This window comes from Podarcis bocagei (genome assembly GCF_964188305.1).
Source record: "Podarcis bocagei genome assembly, chromosome: 8".
NCBI lineage: Eukaryota > Metazoa > Chordata > Lepidosauria > Squamata > Lacertidae > Podarcis > Podarcis bocagei.
In genome coordinates this window covers 84,421,123-84,440,762 of record NC_138133.1, presented here as the reverse complement: position 1 = coordinate 84,440,762, position 19,640 = coordinate 84,421,123, and the positions used below count along the sequence as shown (strand labels likewise).

General features: G+C 45.1%; 1 protein-coding gene across 3 annotated transcripts in view; it reads right to left on the bottom strand.

Moving 5' to 3' along the window:
- Positions 1-19,640, bottom strand: part of LOC308592809 (solute carrier family 2, facilitated glucose transporter member 5-like) — a 56,497-nt gene that overhangs the window by 32,492 nt on the left and 4,365 nt on the right. The window contains exons 2-13 of one of the 3 annotated variants that reach the window (XM_081204682.1): positions 19,427-19,560; positions 17,625-17,847; positions 15,323-15,418; positions 14,285-14,436; positions 13,278-13,402; positions 12,249-12,401; positions 12,035-12,160; positions 10,717-10,904; positions 7,579-7,689; positions 5,415-5,516; positions 1,202-1,277; positions 951-1,078 (exon numbers count right to left, since the gene is read on the bottom strand). In XM_081204682.1, coding sequence (XP_081060808.1) covers positions 951-1,078; positions 1,202-1,277; positions 5,415-5,516; positions 7,579-7,689; positions 10,717-10,904; positions 12,035-12,160; positions 12,249-12,401; positions 13,278-13,402; positions 14,285-14,436; positions 15,323-15,418; positions 17,625-17,847; positions 19,427-19,560 — 1,614 coding nt within the window. Of the gene's footprint in view, positions 1-950; positions 1,079-1,201; positions 1,278-5,414; positions 5,517-7,578; positions 7,690-10,716; positions 10,905-12,034; positions 12,161-12,248; positions 12,402-13,277; positions 13,403-14,284; positions 14,437-15,322; positions 15,419-17,624; positions 17,848-19,426; positions 19,561-19,640 lie in introns of those variants that run through there. The other 2 variants (XM_081204686.1, XM_081204685.1) reach the window with 2 other exon arrangements.

Below are 19,640 nucleotides of genomic sequence, written 5' to 3'. Positions count from 1 at the left end.
GGATACCCCCACATGCCCCACCCCTGGGCTGACCGAGAAGGAGAGGGGAAGGGTGGTTTTAGTGAGCCCACCAAGGAGGGAGGGAGGAAGAGGAAGGGGGAAAGCAATTATGGAGCCATGTTTGTTGCCCAGAACACCTTTTTCCAAGGACAGGAGGGCAAGGCAACACAGCGGTGCTCTTGGCTTTGCATTTCTCTGCCTTATCTCTACTCCCAAGTTGGGACTACTTTGCAAGGAGTGATTGATTAGATCCCTTGATTAGATACTGGCCAGCAAAGAGACTGACCAATGCCCAGTTCAGGGAGTTGCAACACTTGCCCTGTCCTGGGCACCAGCAACCCACGCTATGCCACTGACAGAAGCTGAAGTTACATACTCCTTATTCCCTTCCATATCTGTAGTGGCCTTGAGCATATACAGTCTACAGCAGCTCTGACCCTTTGGCTAAAGCAGTTCCTGGTTAAGGCCCAGACCACCTGGCAGCAGACAAAGATGAACATATGAAACTGCTTTGTACGGAGTCAGACAACTTGTCCAACCAGTTCAGTACACTGCCTGGCAGCAGGTCCTTAGACAGAAGTCTTTTCCAGGAGATACCAGAGATCAGGTCTGGGACTTTCTGCACACAAAACTATGGCTCCTTTCCTGAAAGCAAGAGCAATTTGCTCAAGGCTAAGCAGTGGTTTTCATGGCCAACTGGGCATTTGAATATTGTTCAGATTGTTTGAACTTATTAGAAAATATGCACATCTTCAAGATACCCTTAACATTCACATTGAACAAAGCACAAGACAAGAATGCTGACAAATCCATCCATCTGAGGTTATGGCTTCATATCTTGGGTTTTACCCGAGGGCTGGGTGGGTGGATAATGGTGAGGAACAGAGATGGATGTAGCTCACTGACGAAACCTTGCTCCCTGGATCAAGCTGACTATCAATATCACTCACCGCAATTTGAAGGAACACCATCATCATAAGAAGGTGTGTGAACCACTGCACAAATCCCGCAATCACAAAGGCTGAGGCCCGTGACGACTGGAGGAACATTGCCACCACAATTACATTTGGAAGTGGACCTTGGTGGAAAGAAAGGGTTCATGACATGGATCAACATTTCACCATAGAACTCAAATATTCCTCTATCCAATTAATATCTTGCAGATCACTTAAGGGGATCATAACATAATGTGAGCAATTACCTGGCCCAATGGAGTGTGCTATGATAAATACTTGCACTAAAAATAGGCTGACATACGCCAACTCGTCGATGGTGTCCTGTTAGAGAAAGTAGGTTGCATTTCAGTTATGTACATGTGATATTGACAGGTGCCCCTTATCTAGTGCCGGGGTAATCAGTGTTGCTAGACTACAGTTCACATCATCCCTCACCACTTTCCATGTTAGTTGGGCCTGATGGGAGTTGGACTCTTAACATCAATGGGACAGCAACCACTTTGGCTAGAATTGCCGGCCAATTGAAAACAGCAGGTGAGACAGAACACCAAGATCTCCATCTCTCTGAGTTGTCTTGCAACATCCATATGACTTTCACAGATGGGAGACTATGTCCATTCTCAGCCATTCCCTTCAAGCCTTTGCACAAAATCCAAATGAATTGTATAAACCAAAATAACTTTTCTCTCAGCTGGGTGAGGACTGCAGGGCCTGCTCCCTTCCAGGGCCTTTTCCAACTGGCCCAGGGGGCGTGGCCCAGGCCCTTTCCTCCCAGCTATAAAGGGACTCCTGCTGCGGTGAGGCCTCGGACCATCGGCTGGGTGAGGACTGCAGGGCCTGCTCCCTTCCAGGGTCTTCTCCAACTGGCCCAGGGGGCGTGGCCCAGGCCCTTATTTGGAACAAACTTTTGGGGAAGCTGGGAAGTGTTCTGCAACTGCTTCCCTGTTCCAATGTGTTTTAAAATGTCCTCAAGCAGTCGGTGGCAATTTAAATTTGTATTTCTTTTTTTCCTTTTTTCTCTTGTTGGGGGTGGGTGGGTGTAATGGATATTTGGTTGGGGATTAATTTTAGTATAATTGTTCTGTTTTTGTTTTCTGTTGTTTTATTGGTTCTGTATAGTTTGTGTTTTGTTTTTAAGGGGCGGGATCAGGGCTGCCTGGGAGTGAGGCCCCAGCCAACACGATGGCTGGGGCAAGTTCCACAGGGGGGGAAGCGCTGGGACATCCGATCTCGGTGATCATGGGCAGGAGGCGGAGTTACGCTAAGACCAGACCATGTCATTACCGAGGAGGCAGGTTTAGTCGTTGTTTGAAGACTATCCCTGCCTCCAGGTCTGGCCTTGACCAGATGGATACTGGAATCAACAGGGGAAACCCACATGACCTGAAGGTGTTGCTGTGTAATGCCAGGTCAATGATGAATAAAACCACTGCCATCCACGACTTGATTGTGGATGGAGGATTTGACCTGGCTTGTGTGACAGAGACCTGGTTGAATGAGGCAGATGGGCCCGTCCTTGCTGCCGCTTGCCCACCAGGTTTCTCTTACGCACAGCAACCCAGGTCATGTGGGCGGGGAGGGGGGGTTGCAGTGATTTTTAGGAAGTCATTAGTTTGCATCAGGCGTCCTACTGGGAAGACCCAGTTTTCTGAGTGCATGTTCTGGAAGTTGGGCAATAGGGGCAGTACAGGATTCCTTTTGGTGTACCGACCTCCCCGCTGCACCAAGGATTCCCTGTCCGAGCTGCTTCAGGTCGTGGCGGATGTTCTCCTGGAGACACCTAGTTTGGTTGTCCTAGGGGATTTTAACATCCACGCCGACACGACCTTACAAGGAGCCGCTCGGGACTTCGTGGAAAGCATGGCCTCCATGGGGCTGTCCCTGAATAAGTTGGGCCCAACTCATAGTCATGGACATGCCTTAGACCTGGTATTCACCTCTAGAGACGTGGGTGATCTGACACTAAGTAAAAGTGAAACGAAAGAAGTGCCATGGTCAGATCACTTCCTGGTGCAACTGGACTTCTCCGCGACCCTTCCCCTCTGCAGGGAGGTGGGACCAATTCGGAAGGTCCGCCCCCGCCACTTAATGGATCCAAATGGTTTCCAGAGAGTGGTAGGGGATGCTTTATCCCATGTTGATGGCCTTTCAGCTGATTCCCTGGTGGCCCGCTGGAATGCGGAGTTAACCAGGGCTATCGACTGTCTGGCTCCGAAGCGCCCTCTCCGATTGCATGGAGCCCGGACAGCCCCGTGGTTTTCTTCGGAGCTGAGGGCGATGAAACAATCGCTGAGACAGCTAGAGCGTCGGTGGCAGAAAACTCACTCCGAATCTGACCGGACACAGGTTAGAGCTCAACGTCGAGCCTACCAAGTGGCGATAGCGACGGCGAAGAAGACTTTCTTCACCGCCTCTATTGCATCTGCAGAAAATAGTAGCAGGAGACTCTTTCAGTTGGTCCGCAATTTAACGGAACCACCTTTACCACCGGGGCCTTGTAAAGACCCCAAGATCTCCTGCAACGATTTTGCAAAGTTTTTTGCAGATAAAATCACTCATATTCGGAAGGAGCTAGACACCACCGTGGGAGCAGGGCCGGGGCGGGAGAGTGCTAGAGCCCTGTCTGGTCAAGTTGCATGGAATCAATTTCAATCCGTTACCCCCGAGGATGTGGACAGGCTGCTTGGACGCGTGAAACCAACCACCTGTCTCCTTGATCCTTGCCCATCCTGGCTAATAAAAGCTAGCCGGGAAGGGCTGGGCGATGGGCTCTGCGGGGTGGTGAATGCTTCCCTCTGTGAGGGAACATTCCCAGATCCGCTGAAAGAGGCGGTCATTAAACCGCTTCTTAAAAAACCATCTTTAGACCCAGCCAGTATGGCCAACTATCGCCCAGTCTCAAATCTTCCATTCTTGGGCAAGGTGATTGAGCGTGTGGTTGCTGAACAACTCCAGGCACGCCTGGAGGATGCGGACCATTTGGATCCCTTCCTTGATCGCACTGGTTGATGATCTCCGGCGAGCTAGGGACAAAGGTGAGAGTTGTTTCCTAGTTCTGCTGGATCTCTCAGCGGCCTTTGATACAATCGACCATAACATCCTTCTGGACCGTCTAGAGGGGTTGGGAGCTGGGGGCACTGTTATACAGTGGTTTCGCTCCTTCCTCCTGGGCCGTGTTCAGAAAGTGGTGGGGGGGGATGAGTGTTCAGACCCTTGGGCCCTCACTTGTGGGGTGCCTCAGGGTTCCGTCCTCTCCCCCATGCTTTTTAACATCTATATGAAGCCGCTGGGAGAGATCATCAGGGGGTTTGGACTGGGTGTCCATCGATATGCAGATGATACCCAGCTCTACCTTTCTTTCAAATCAGAACCAGTGAAGGCGGTGAAGGTCCTGTGTGAGTGCCTGGAGGCGGTTGGAGGATGGATGGCGGCTAATGGATTGAAGTTGAATCCTGACAAGACAGAAGTACTGTTTTTGGGGGACAGGGGGCGGGCTGGTGTGGAGGACTCCCTGGTTCTGAATAGGGTAACTGTGCCCCTGAAGGACCAGGTGCGTAGCCTGGGAGTCATTTTGGACTCACAGCTGTCCATGGAGGCGCAGGTCAATTCTGTATCCAGGGCAGCTGTCTACCAACTCCACCTGGTACGCAGGCTGAGACCCTACCTGCCCGCGGACTGTCTGGCCAGAGTGGTGCATGCTCTAGTTATCTCCCGCTTGGACTACTGCAATGCGCTCTACGTGGGACTACCTTTGAAGGTGACTCGGAAACTACAGCTAATCCAGAATGCGGCAGCTAGACTGGTGACTGGGAGTGGCCGCCGAGACCACATAACACCGGTCTTGAAAGACCTACATTGGCTCCCAGTACTTTTCCGAGCACAATTCAAAGTGCTGGTGTTGACCTTTAAAGCCCTAAATGGCTTTGGCCCAGTATACCTGAAGGAGCGTCTCCACCCCCATCGTCCTGCCCGGACACTGAGGTCCAGCGCCGAGGGCCTTCTGGCGGTTCCCTCATTACGAGAAGCGAAGCTACAGGGAACCAGGCAGAGGGCCTTTTCGGTGGTGGCGCCCGCCCTGTGGAATGCCCTCCCATTGGATGTCAAGGTGATGGACAACTACCTGACATTCAGAAGACATCTTAAGGCGGCCCTATTCAGGGAAGCTTTTAATGTATGATATTTTAGTGTTTTTTGGTTTCTGTGGAAGCCGCCCAGAGTGGCTGGGGAAACCCAGCCAGATTGGCGGGGTACAAATAATAAATTATTATTATTATTATTATTATTATTATTATTATTATTATTATTATTATTAAGTCTCCTTCTACAGATGTACCCATCAGCATATACAGCCAACTTCCACCTTAACTTTATTGCTATTACATAGCATGGTGTATAGGGGGAGCAAGAACGGGGCTAAATGACAGCCCATTTGGTGATTCTCAACTCTCAATTACAAACCTCCAGTTCCAGGGTCAAGGTTAACAGAACACAGACGATGCTGCACATCGCAAAGCCAATCAGAAGCAGATACCTATGTCCCTTAGAATCAGCGAGATACATCTAGAGAATATAAAGAGGAGGAAAGGAGATACAGGAAAGTACAATGCAACATAAGTTAGCTTATATTGTCTCCTGTAAAACTGGTAGAAAGCATTATTAAAGCTAATATTAGGAAGCATATGGATGAATATATCAGTGTGGCTTCTCCAAAGGCAAGTCCTGACTAACCTTTTAAGAGTTCATTGATAGTGTCAGTGTAAGCAAGCTAATGCTGTACAGTGGTACCTCTGGTTAAAAACTTAATTCGTTCTGGAGGTCCGTTCTTAACATGAGGTACCGCTTTAGCTAATGGGGCCTCCTAATGGGGCCTCCCGCTGCCGCCGCACAATTTCTGTTGTCATCCTGAAGCAAAGTTCTTAACCCGAGGTACTATTTCTGGGTTACCGGAGTGTGTAACCTGACACGTCTGTTACCTGAAGCGTCTGTAACCGGACGTACCACTGTGTAACCTAATTATGCATTTGGGGGATATTTTTCAACATAACTTCACACCCTCTGAGAACAGGATTCTGGACTAGATGGGCCTTTTTCTCTTCTAGAGTCTCCAACAAGAATCTTTCAATGTTCCTATTATGAGAGCAGATGAGGTGTGTGGTAAGTAGTGTTAGACGTGATTCTTTGGAGTATAAAATGAGAATGCCCCATGCTCCTTGGAAGAAGGGTGGGATAAAAATGCTAATAAAATTTTAAAAGCCAGTGGTGTTATGCAGTGTGGGTTGGACTCTGGTAGAAACAGACCACAAAACCAGGAGCGAGGGGCAAAACTAAAGTAGACAAAGGGAAGAGAGGAAAACCCCAAGTACTTAAAAGGACCAGTTGTATTTTATTCCTACACTTCTCAGGACAATCCTGCCTTGGAGAACGTTTTTTATGAGCAATTCTCATCAAGTGCACAAGTGATATCACTGTAGTATTTAATTTAATTTAATTTAATTTACATTATTATTCTTAATCAAAATTAAAATATCTAAATGGTGTACATTAAAAATATAAAATAATGATCAACAGAGCACAGATAAAATCAGCAAAATTTTCAAATAAAGCAGACTTTCTGAAATAATAATAAAAAGTTTTCTGTAGGCATCTAAGACAGGATAGTTGTGTTTTCGTGTTGAAGTAATACTGTATAATGTTGTTTATTGTTTGTAGTTTGTAGTGGTAGTAAATGATATCAAACTGTGCTGCTGCCATGTGTGATGTTGACTGATGATACCAGCATTCTGCTAAAAATATGTGTCCCTAAGGAATGATAGTTCTCGGTCATATCTGACTGAAGATACCCTTCACTATGGAGGAATCCACATATAAACAACAGCTATTGAAGCATGGTGTGCCTTTGAGTTTGCACATTTAGCCAACATGGTACTCCCTAAATCTTAAGGACTCCCATCAGCTCCAGCCAGCTGGATGAGGAAAAGGTGTAGAGAAAGTTCAGTAAGTCAGTAATAAATAAATTAAGTAATAAAGTTCAGTTGTTCAAAAAGTCACAGTATCTGAAGAACAACAGATTGGTTTCCCCTGTTGTATAGAATTGCAGCTTATAGGGTATATCTTTACCACAGACAATTTAAATTTAATTGGACTTTCTTAAGGGCATTTTGAGAACTTTGGTTCTTCTGCAGTAGGGGCTTCTCCTTACAGTTAGTCTAGATTTGAAATTCAATTGTCTGGATACTTTTTATCTTATTACCCCTCCACATAAATTCACTAATGGAATGAAAACAAGTGTTTCACTTAGTGAATAGGAATGTATCCTCCAAAATGAAAGAAACAAATAAGCAAAATTATTTTTGATGCAAAAACAGAATGTTCAAGCTGATTTTTTTACCCCTTTGGATAACTTCCAATGCATACTAGAATACAGGTACTGTGTGTTAATAACTGTGGCTCTCTGACAAAGAATGCTCAGAGAATGCTCATAATACTATAATTAAAAAAATGTTTATTTTTCATGGGGCTGTTGTGGACGGGGGGAGACTGTGAAACTTAAATTTATTTCCTTTGAAGAACAGTGAGTTTTAAGATTCAAAAGGAAAGAGACAAAGAAGTGGAAAAGGCTTACCGTGATCAAGAGTGCGATTAAGCCAGCAACAATTAATACTATACGAAGGTACCGGAGCATTTTTTCTTGCCCCCCTGCAGACATCCAGATTATATCTACAAAATAGTACACCTGAAATCAGAAAAAAATAATCAATAGTCTAGTCTTGGTCAACCTTTCCCTACTCCTTTCCTTTCCTTTCCCTTCCTCCCCCACAACAAACACTCTGTGAGGTGAGTGGGGCTGAGAGACTTCAGAGAAGTGTGACTAGACCAAGGTCACCCAGCAGCTGCAGGTGGAGGAGCGGAGACGCGAACCCGGTTCCCCAGATTACAAGTCTATCACTCTTAACCACTACACCACACTGGCTCTCTGCTAGGCCACCAGCCTGATCCACCATATTATTAAATTATCAGCATACCAACCATTAACTTGGGCCTTTGAACAGCTTACCACCATATTAAAATCCATAATACAACCAAGTTAAAACCAAAGAAATATACCAGTGGTATATATATGGTAAGGGACGCGGGTGGCGCTGTGGTCTAAACCATAGAGTCTAGGGCTTGCCAATCAGAAGGTTGGTGGCTCGAATTCCCACAACGGGGTGAGCTCCCGTTGTTTGGTCCCAGCTCCTGCCAACCTAGCAGTTCGAAAGCATGTCAAAGTGCAAGTAGATAAATAGGTACCGCTCCGGTGGGCAGGTAAACAATGTTTCTGAGTGCTGCTCTGGTTTCACCATAAGTGGCTTAGTCATGCTGCTCACATGACCTGACAGCTGTATGCGGACAAACTCCGGCTCCCTTGGCCAGTAAAGTGAGATGAGCACCACAACCCTATATTCGTTCGCGACTGGACTTAACTGTCAACTGTCAGACATCCAGATTATATCTAAATAACAGTCTAATATGAAATGAAGGAGCAACTGGTGGTGACTCAAGATATTGAGGAACCGAAGAATCCTGTTTAAGGTTTCCTTAGGCATCTGGTTGGCGAATGTGGGGAACAAGATGCTGGACTTTGTTGTTGTTTATTCATTTAGTCGTGTCTGACTCTTCGTGACCTCATGGACCAGAGCACGCCATGCACTCCTGTCTTCCACTGACTCCCGCAGTTTAGTCAAACTCATGCTGGTAGCTTCGAGAACACTGTCCAACCATCTTGTCCTCTGTCGTCCCCTTCTCCTTGTGCCCTCCATCTTTCCCAACATCAGGGTCTTTTCCAAGGGTCTTCTCTTCTCATGAGGTGGGCAAAGTATTGGAGCCTCAGCTTCAGGATCTGTCCTTCCAGTGAGCACTCAGGACTGATTTCCTTCAGAATGGATAGGTTTGATCTTCTTGCAGTCCATGGGACTCTCAAGAGTCTCCTCCAGCACCATAATTCAAAAGCATCAATTCTTTGGTGATCAGCCTTCTTTATGGTCCAGCTCTCACTTCCATACATCACTACTGCAGAAGGCACCAAAACATGGGCATCTACACAGTAGCTCTGAGCCCCAGTCCACGATGCAATAGTTGGCAACTGTTTGTTTTCTTCTCTGGATAAAGCTTTGTTCGCAGCTAAAGTCGATTCATATGGGGGAGGATATTGGAATATGAGTACTACGCAGCTGCAAACAAGCAGCTCGATGTTTACATCACATGATGTGTCTGACCGTGGGACAGGATGTACACGGCAGTTCACAGGATTCACAGGGATTTGTTTTCAGTGTAATATGAGACCTTCCTGTTGCTTGTGTAAAGTATCAGTCTGTTGCTTGGTGGAGTCTGAGAGAACGGACATTTTTTTTATTCTTTTGTACAGTCAGAAATAAATGAGATGTAATAGACTTTCTGACTATCTTCTTTCTCCTGATGGTATGCAAGGAAGAAGGGGGTGTGCATCTTCTACGCAGGGAGATGTCGCCTATCAAGATCTCCCTGGACTGCAGGGATGTCAGTCAGGGTAGATCACCGGCAAACAAACCCCGGGAGCCTGGGAGAGGGACCAGCCTCTCCCAAAGGGGGAAAGTTTTCCAACATCCCAATCATAGAAAGTTGGCATATACAGCTCTTGGTCTACTTAGAGCTCAGTTACTGCTTACAGTGAATGGTTGATGCTTGTAAGGGTTGAAGCTTGTCTCAGCCCCAACTGTAAATGCTAAGGAGAACTCTGGGTAAGCCGAGGTGGAGTGGCTTCTGTCTGAAGCCCAGATGAGGTCTAGGGCCACACCACTCCTACTCCTCCACACTCGGGGGGGGGGGATACCCCTGTTTGATGTAGGTCATAGGTCTTCCCCTAATGGTGGTTTCTCCTTAGAAACACTCCCAGCAGTTGGGCTGGCATGATATAATATAATATAGTTTGGTTTCACCCAATGCCTATGTCAAACCACTCACATCTGTAACCAGTAAAAGTTGTGGCCTATTTGATCCCATAAAACCATATGCTGTTGTCTTGTCTGATTAACCACCCTTAAGGAACTGCAAGGCCATGGGGTCTTGGCACACAAATAATGTAGTGCATTCAACATTTCAGAAGAAGGTAAAGGTAAAGGACCTCTGACAGTTAAGTCCAGTTGCAGACGACTCTGGGGTTCCGGTGCTCATCTCACTTTACAGGCTGAAGGAGCCGGTGTTTGTCCACAGATAGTTTTTCCGGGTCATTTGGCCAGCATCACTACTGGTGCAATGGAAACACCAAGACCAGAGAAGCACACGGAAATGCCGTTTCCCTTCCCGCCAGAGCGGTACCTATTAATCTACTTGCACTTTGGGGCATGTTCTGGAACTGCTAGGTTGACAGGAGCTGGGACCGAGCAACGGGAGCTCACCCCGTCACGGGGATTCAAACCACCAACCTTCTGATTGGCAAGTCTAAGCCCAGTGTCGATCTTTTTCCCAGGCAATGCCATATTTCCCGTAGAGTCTGACTATAACTTGTGCATGGATGGAGAACTTGTGGTTCTCCAGGTGCTATTGGACAGCAGCTCCTAGCTGTGACTGATGGGCACTGAACTCCCAACAAAACCCACAGAGTAGCTCCCTGAGTAGAAATACTTTGGCTGTGTCTAAAGACAAGCAGTGATAATTGATGCCACAGCCTTTAAACCCAATGAGGCCTCAGTTATCTGGCTCCACCTCCAAACTTCTTTTTTAAGGGGGGCAATGCTTTGCTTACCGCACCAATGCCGTCAAGCTGTGCACCACCTGTCAAGACAACTATGGTGATGACCTGCGTTCTCAGGTTTGGGGATGATAGTAGTTTAGCAACAGTCATGTTCTTTTCTGCTTTCTCAAAGACGTCCTCCTGACAGAGTTCGTTCATTTCATTCTCCACATCATCCTTGCCTCTCAGCACCTTCAGTTCTGCATGGGAGCAGAGGCAGAAAGGATTAGGATTCAGTAGAATAAGAGTCTCAGAAGAATGAGGATATTGTTAAGAAGGAAGTGGGAAAGGGGAAGTCTAGAGGGTCAAATCTCTTTAGAATGTCTGGAAGTTATTTAAAATGGTCAGCATAAATGTTCAGCTAGAATATACAACTCTGATTGGTAATAATATCTAACAGGGCCAAGGGGATGTCACTGTGGTGAATGAACGGAGTTAAGGAAGCTGTTCAAAGAAAAAAAAAGGGCTTTTTTCAGAAAATGGAAGTCACATACAAATGAAACTAAAACTTGGAGAGTGGGGGAACCCAGTAGGCAGTAGTGGGGAGGAGTCAGCAATCATTGTGCGTGTTCAGCTGCATTCAAACAGTGCTTTATTTCACTTCCTGGCATTTATTTACCTGATAATTTCCACAATTTATGTGACCCTTCCCACAACTTAAAGGTCTCTTCTGGATATCTAGCAGAAGGTTAGCATTCATTTCCATGTCAACTGCTTCCAGAAAAAAATCTGTTTGCAACTCCATCAACTTGGGGAAAAAAACAACTCTTCAGCCTGATGGGTTCTCATGGCTATGTATGTCATGCAGACACCATTTCCTTGTCCAGACTTTTTTTGCAGTGGGGTTGGGGGTGGGCAGTGACATTGCTGATTGAAGCAGTATTTTACTCAGTTCCTACTTAAATATTTCTATTGGTGTTTTAGATACATTTTATGAATTAGTTGTCCCATTGCAGCTTTATTGTATATTTTCCAAACATCCACCACCTGCTGAACAGCAAGACTATAAAAACTAAAACAAAACAACAGCCTCTAATAATAGAGGTAACGTATCACCGTCATTACTAGGAGCCATTGGAAGCCCAGTGGCCATAAACATGTGTATAATCATTTACACTAATATTTCATATGTGTGCACATTGTAATGAAATGGATGTGGTTGGTTCTAAATTAATAACATGGGAATATAAGCAATTATTTCAAAATGCTAGAATGGGGAGAGGTCATTATTCTGGCCAATGGTGGGTGATGTCTCTTCAGCCAGATGCGTTCTCATGGCTATGTATGATGCTCACAACTAGAAATCTCAATACAGTTCAGAGTATCGTACCTTCCCTTGCACTCTCTGCATTCTTCCTCTGAATGAGCAGATACCTCGGACTTTCAGGAAAGAAGCGTAGTAGTATGATCTGAAAAAATGGCATTACCCCAGAAATGCCCATCACAATCACGTAACCTGTGCAAGAAGATAGACGACAATGTGGAGAAACTGTGGCCATGCGTCTGGTCTCGTATAAGCCAAAGGGTTAATTTCTCTTAATTACCTTCTCGCATCTTAAATAATTCTTCAAAAACAATTAGCTGAGCCGCAAGGATGCCCAAAGCATAAAATAGCTGGGGCATCATGACGATAGTTGCCCTCATGCTTCCAGGGGCGATCTCTCCAAGATACAGAGGAACAACAACAGAGATTAGTCCTATTTAGTTGATAAATAAGCAGACAAATCACAATGAACATGTGATATGTGCAAAATGTATGAACAACCCTGAGGCTCCAGTAGGCCGTGCAAGTCATATCTCATGTTGCCAAGCTGTTCTTTTGTAGAATTTTGCAAAATGTCACCGACATTTCACATCTCACACCATAGATATGGCAACACCATCCACTTGTAGCTCTGAACCAAACCGGCCCCCACAAGGGCGTACGGACTGGTGCTCTCAGTAGCTGCCTCTCAACTTGGGAATGTTCTTTTGTTGGAACTTGCCCAGAGCCTGTATATCTCTGAGAAATGGCATTAAATCATTTAATTCAAACTAATAGTGTTGGCCACTATTAAGGTAGCAGGACAAGCCAAACTGATAGTAGTGGACTACAAGTCATGTACAATTCTCTGTCTAGTTGCCATGGAATAGCTATTGGCTGTGATGGATGGAAACTATGGTCAAACAACCTCCATGGTGGTGTATTTGTTGGTACAATAATTAGTATACCAATTAACCCAAGGCCTTGGGACATCCCATACTTATATTTAAATAATAATAATTCTGCACAGTGATTCCTCTTTTCGTATTTTACAAAAATCCATTTTCCAACTCACAGTCCTATAGAGTTTCAAGGCCACCTCTATCAGCTTTTTCATCCTTGGTGGCCTATCTGAGCCACAACACTGGTTTCCAAAGTCAATTAGGGAGATGTTTGTGAAAATGAGACACACTGATGCTGCTTTACTTGGTTCTTTAGCAGCCCACCCTCCCTCTGTTGTGGAAACAAACTATTGCTCAGTGTCTCTGCTAGGCTCAAACTAACAACATGAATTCTATGCCAAACTACTAATCCTGGGACCTTGACTCACCTGTGCATATCCCGGTGTAGAAACGTACAGCAATTGTGAATTCATGGATGTCTACGGTATCACCAACAGCCAATAGGACAGGAGGGATCAGACTCAAAAAGGTCGTTATCTTCATAGCTCCCCTCCTGAAAAGACAGTGAAAGGGTCAGTGAGGTGGGAAGATGCCAATATATGATACCATCAAAGCAGCAAAGGGGGGAGAGGAGCTATAGGATTAGAGGAATTTCCTAATCCAATAATAATAATAATAATAATAATAATAATAATAATAATAATAATAATAATTTATTATTTGTACCCCGCCCACTCTGGGCGGCTTCCATAGAAACCAAAAATACACTAAAATATCACAGATTAAAAACTTCCCTGAACAGGGCTGCCTTAAGATGTCTTCTGAATGTCAGGTAGTTGTTTATCTCTTTGACATCTGATGGGAGGGCGTTCCACAGGGCGGGCACCACTACCGAGAAGGCCCTCTGCCTAGTTCCTTGTAGCTTTGCTTCTCGCAATGAGGGAACTGCCAGAAGGCCCTTGGGTTTGCTTGTAATGGGAGGAAACAAGGACCCATGGAAGGCCCTGAAACTTCTATACCCAAGCACTGTGAAATTACTCACACACTTTCTTTATCTTAATAAATATCAGGAGGCATTGCTCATATATTTCCACTAGAGCTAGAAACCTTCTGCTGTGGTAGATAAAATCTCTTAATTGAGGGATGATGATGAGAGAAAATGGGATCTTCTGAATGTAAACATGTGTTCTACCACTAACTTCTGGGTTCTTCCACAGCTGTATATTAGAAAATTTGCTGGTGCATGTTTGATCAAAACAGCATTGGTGGGATTATCTTGCAATTGGTAGGCATGTTCTGACCACCTTCAAACAAAGCTTTATCAGATAACAAAAGGTTTTCAGGTATGATTCCATGGACCTAAATGGATCTCACTGTGTCTCTCCCTGCCACTCCCTCTCCTTGTCGTTCAGCAGTCACAAATTCATCTCAATACCTGCCAAATCTATTGGCCAGAAAACCAATAGGAATGGTCCCAAAAATGGCTCCAAGTGGAAATAAAGCAATGGTGATAGCCACAATATACATCTGAGAACCTGGATCTTCCATCTCTTCAAAGGTTGTTATGTTGAACAAGTCATGTAGGAGCTGAGGGAGAAGCACAATAAATGCTTGAGATTAGGACTGCTCATGTGGCATGGCATTGTGTGGCAGCAGAATGCGAGAGCCTGGGACCAACTGAATGATGGCCAAGGATCTGCAGGCAATTCTGGGATGCCCAGAGAAAGTATGTGCATGTCTCTCCCACTCACATTCAGAACTGGGAGGCATGGGGCCAACTCCTTGGAGCTGAGGTCCCTTTCCCTCCTCCCATAGACTATTTTAGGTGGTCAGAACCCCCTCCCCAAGTTAATAGCCATTGCCATTCAAACAGTATGTGTGCACTGCATCTTGTGATCAATTATGTGGGGTGGGACTTACCTGCCACGCCGTATTGTATTCAAGTTGACACCCCTGCTAGGAAATATCACAAAAGTTTTGTCCACACTTTCACAAGTGAAAATAGGAAAATATGTCCCTTTTTTAAATATCTAGACTCAAAGAGAAAGGAGCACTCTCCTTTTTGCCTTCTATATTCTACTTTTATTTACTGAGCAGTAGCTTGTCATATACTGGCTTTTAAAACAGGATACATTGGGAAATTGACTATGACTATCCCCTCTCTTTTCTTTTTGGAAAACTTAAGAAGGAAGCTTGTATGAGTCTCTCTCTCTCTCTCTCTCTCTCTCTCTCTCTCTCTCTCTCTCTCTCTCTCTCTCTGTGTGTGTGTGTGTGTGTGTGTGTGTGTGTGTGAGAGAGAGAGAGAGAGAGAGAGAGAGAGAGAGAGAGAGAGATTTGCAGCAGTGCCCTACCTACTTTGGGATCTGGCTACATCTGTGCCAGCCTATGTTCCCTGTCAATGTATCCCAGAAGAAATGTGATGCTTCTTAAACCCTTGCTTTAAGAAGCCACGTGAAACACAGGGCTATCTTACCACAAAAGGGGTGTAGAGTAACCACATATTGTATCCATATTGTACACTAATTAAGCAGGCAGCCATTGAAATCCAAATAAGCCTCATTGGGACATCCTGCAGGAAGAAGAAGAAGAAGAAGAAGAAGAAGAAGAAGAAGAAGAAGAAGAAGAAGAAGAAGAAGAAGAAGAAGAAGAAGAAGAAGAAGAAGATACGTGATGAGAATGTACAGGGCAGAATACTTATATTAAGTAACCATTGATTAACTACAGTTATCACTAAAACATTTGTAGACTGAAAGATAGAGTGAAACATTAAGACATTATTTTATAATGGCAACATTTGTATACTTTGGCTACTCCAGCTGAACATGATCATCATTGCCACACCATCTCCTGCTAGTCATGATGGTTATTATCTTCTATTTTATTTTATTTTATTTATTTGTGTTTATTACATTTAGAGACCACCTTTATCTCTCAAGGATCGTTTAAATATAGTAAACTGAATCAAAGTTTGGTTATACTTGCAGTCTACCCATCGGATTACTCTAAGCATGAGGAAGGCTACAGCCCAACCTTGCAAGGTCCTCCATGGTGGAGAAACAGATGGAGCTCACATCTCCCTCCACCCCCATACCACAGAATGACTCTCTGGAAGCCTTGCCCTGCTGCTGCACAGCTTTCCGTTCCATTCACTGTGGTCAGGTGGAAGCAAAATTGGTGGGATCCTTGCTGAGTGTAGGTGAGGAGGGGAATGAGGTGGTTCAGCATGCACTGAATCCCATGCTGGCACTACTGTTGTTGCTTCAGGGCATCTGTCCTCATCTATGCCCAAATGCCAAGTTATCTCCAGGGTGGGCAGTGCCAGATTTATGTATAAGCTAAACAAGCTATAGCTTAGGGCCCCACTCTTTTGGCCCCCCCGCAAAAAAAAAATGTAAAGGGAAAAACAACTGGATGTACATTTCCAAAATATAAGGGGGGGGGGACAAATAAAACAAAACCTACATACAGCAACAGTGTTTTGTGTTGTGTAAGCTCCTATGATGTAAGCAATGAGCCCCGCCTGCTAGCCTGCTCCCTAAAATATCACCAGTTTGCTCATGTCTATATATAGGGTGCCTACATTCTGCAGGGACTGGTCGCATGACAACAGGTAGTATGCAGCTGCAGACTGCAGTGCAGCACAGTTGAATGTAGATCAAGCTGTTGTACCTGTTATCTAATATTAAAGAGTGCTTGTAGACTGGCAGCATAGACTAAGGGTATGAGTCTTATGCCTACTGATTGATTTCATGTAATACATTATTTATTTATTTTGATCCCATTATAAAATTACTTTAGAAAAATATTCATCTTTATTATTTAGTAGGCCTATATTATTATTTACTAGTACAGTTCCCCAGGGACGCGGGTGGCGCTGTGGGTAAAACCTCAGCGCCTAGGACTTGCCGATTGTATGGTCGGCGGTTCGAATCCCCGCGGCGGGGTGAGCTCCCGTCTTTCGGTCCCAGCTCCTGCCCACCTAGCAGTTTGAAAGCACCCTTAAGTGCAAGTAGATAAATAGGTACCGCTTTATAGCGGGAAGGTAAACGGTGTTTCCGTGTGCTGCGCTGGTGCTGGCTCGCCAGAGCAGCTTCATCACGCTGGCCACGTGACCCGGAAGTGTCTTCGGACGGCACCGGCTCCCGGTCTCTTAAGCGAGATGAGCACGCAACCCTAGAGTCGGACACGACTGGCCCATACGGGCAGGGGTACCTTTACCTTTACCTAGTACAGTTCCCTATTACCCTCACTTACTACTATAATACTATATATAAATATTATATTTCTGCTTAATTGTATTTCAGTTCAACAATTACTTGGATAAAATACATATTTTGTTATGTGCAAATGGCTTTAGATACCTATTAGGTCCATAAATTACCATATAGCATATATTCAACACAAAAAACAGTCGCAGTTTGTTGTTGACAAAGGACAGCTGGACATATAAAGGGCCCCATTACCTTCAGTAGCTTAGGGCCTCACTGAATCTAAACCCGGCCCTGAGGGTGGGGTAACGCAGAGCAGGCTTTTTCCTTCCCCCAGCCTTCTGATCCAGCCAGCATTGATGGAGGAACTAGGCAGCTTCATCTTGCCCTACTGCTATTCTGCTTGGTTTTGGATTGCTCCAGAAGTCTGAACGCCACACAAAGTACTGTATGCTATATTGTACAATTGGTTTACATCCCTGTCTGAACCTTGGGAAACAATTACATAACAACATGGGTTTTCAGTTTTTATAAATTCAGTGGATTCCACAGATTCTTCAAGCTCACCTCACGACTGGTTGGTGCAATGGGTGCAATGGGTGCACTGAGTTCACTGAGTTCACTGGGTTCTTTGGATTCATTGGGTTCACTAGGTTCACTGGGTTCATTGGGTGCTCTGTGTGTTTTGTGTGCTTTGTGTTCTCTGTGTGTTTTGGGCTTTCTTGACGCTTTGGATGCCTCCTGCTTTTTCTTCATGGTTTCTTTTTTAGAGTCGGGGGAAATGGCTGACCTGTCAGAGAATAAGAGAGTGCTGTTGACAGAACATAAGTAACTATTTCAACTTACTTAAGAAGTACAGCATTGCAATTCCAGTAGCAGCCTGCGAGATATCTGCACAAAGGTTACAATCAAGGCATGGAAGTGTAAGACCAGCTCTGTTTTTGTTTGTGTCTTGCAAAATTTCCCTGCTCTAAAGTTTTTCCATTTATGCATTAAGGCTAGCAGTCACTGATAGACCTGGTCTCTTCCATGAGCTTCCTAATCCCCAGACCCCCCCTCTCTCAATGATATAGTGGAAGGGAAGTGGAGAAGCCTACATTTTTGGACATGCCTAGGAGGGTGGTTATGGGGGTCTCCCACACTGATTTGCCACTACCGCAGAGGCCACCACCACATCTTTTGTTAGTTGAAATATTGTGGGAATGAATTGCTTTGGTCCTTGATTATTTGAACATTTCAACAAAGCCCGAAGCTGTAGAAAGTTCATGTTCTGCTATTGGCAGTGTTCTTGATTACGTCCGTAGATTGTTTAATTAGCCAAAGGCCTGGGTGAAGAAAGGCCTTTATGCATTCTCCCCTCTACATAATTTTCTTCATATCTTGGATATGTATTCTCAAAGAGTTGAACATCTCACGAAATGGGATGGCACCCTCCTTAACAGCTGGAATCTATTTTGGGACCTAAGAAGTTGGAGGGTATGCCATCCTAGAAATCTTAAATATCCTAGAAAACCCCAAATTAACAAATGGCAAATCCAAAATACCAAGCAGAAATGAAAAGTGGGGGGGACATAGAAACCATGCTCAATTCATGACAGACACATTCTTCTGCCTACTGGGGGTGGAGGGAGGGGAATACCAATAAATGTTCCAGAATGCAAAGTGTTCAGAAAGTGGGAAGGGTAGGTTTAAATAGCTTCCACCCAAAACCTCTCCCCCATGTATAATGAAGCTACATTGTCAGGATGCTGTCTGCAGCTCAAGGCTGGTGGCCCAGCAAAGCATAAAGACAAGGAAAAGTTTCTTACCGTCCTTTTTTATTTCAATCTTTACAGAGAGAGGCTGTAAAAGCATCTTGGTTAATGGCGTTGAACCCCTCTATCCCACTTCCTCATTCATCACTTCTACAGGTGCGGCTACATGATCTCTGTCTTTGAGCTCTTTGCTCTCCTACTTTTAAGGCTCGCCAGGTTCTGGGAGATGGAGGGTCTGGAATGCTTTCTAATGACAATGTGCCAGTTGGGTGTTGTTCCAGCTCTCCTATGATTTCACAGCTTTCCCCCTCATCTGCCTCTGAGCTGCGACCTCCCTCAAACCCCTGTTGTAAATCTGTACTGTCTTCCCGTTCCTCCTACCTGAAACGGTCAGGAGAAGGAGGCGGTCTCCACCATTCCTCCTCTGCCCAGTCGCTGACATACACACAGTCTGGTCATATCCTACATCCAGACCTCTTGGGACAGGCTTCAAAATATGAAGACCCACAGAAATGGGTAGAGTGAAATCTGTCTGGTGGTAGTCACCCCAACCTCTGCAGGGGAGTTTTGATAGAAATATTTGAGAGCGAGCAGGCAAAAAACACTCAAACTTACTGTTGTTTTCTATTACCAGCAAGTTGAAGAATAATTGAGCCACACCCTAAATTCTTTTGAAATAAGCCAAATGGAACTCTTAGCAGTGCTGCAGGAGCCAATTGGGGGAGGATGTTGGAAGGTTCTAGAAGAAACTGTTGACAGTTGAGAACCAAGATGATGCATAATCACTGTGTACAAAGGAGACTGGTTTAGAATCGTACTCTCACTATCA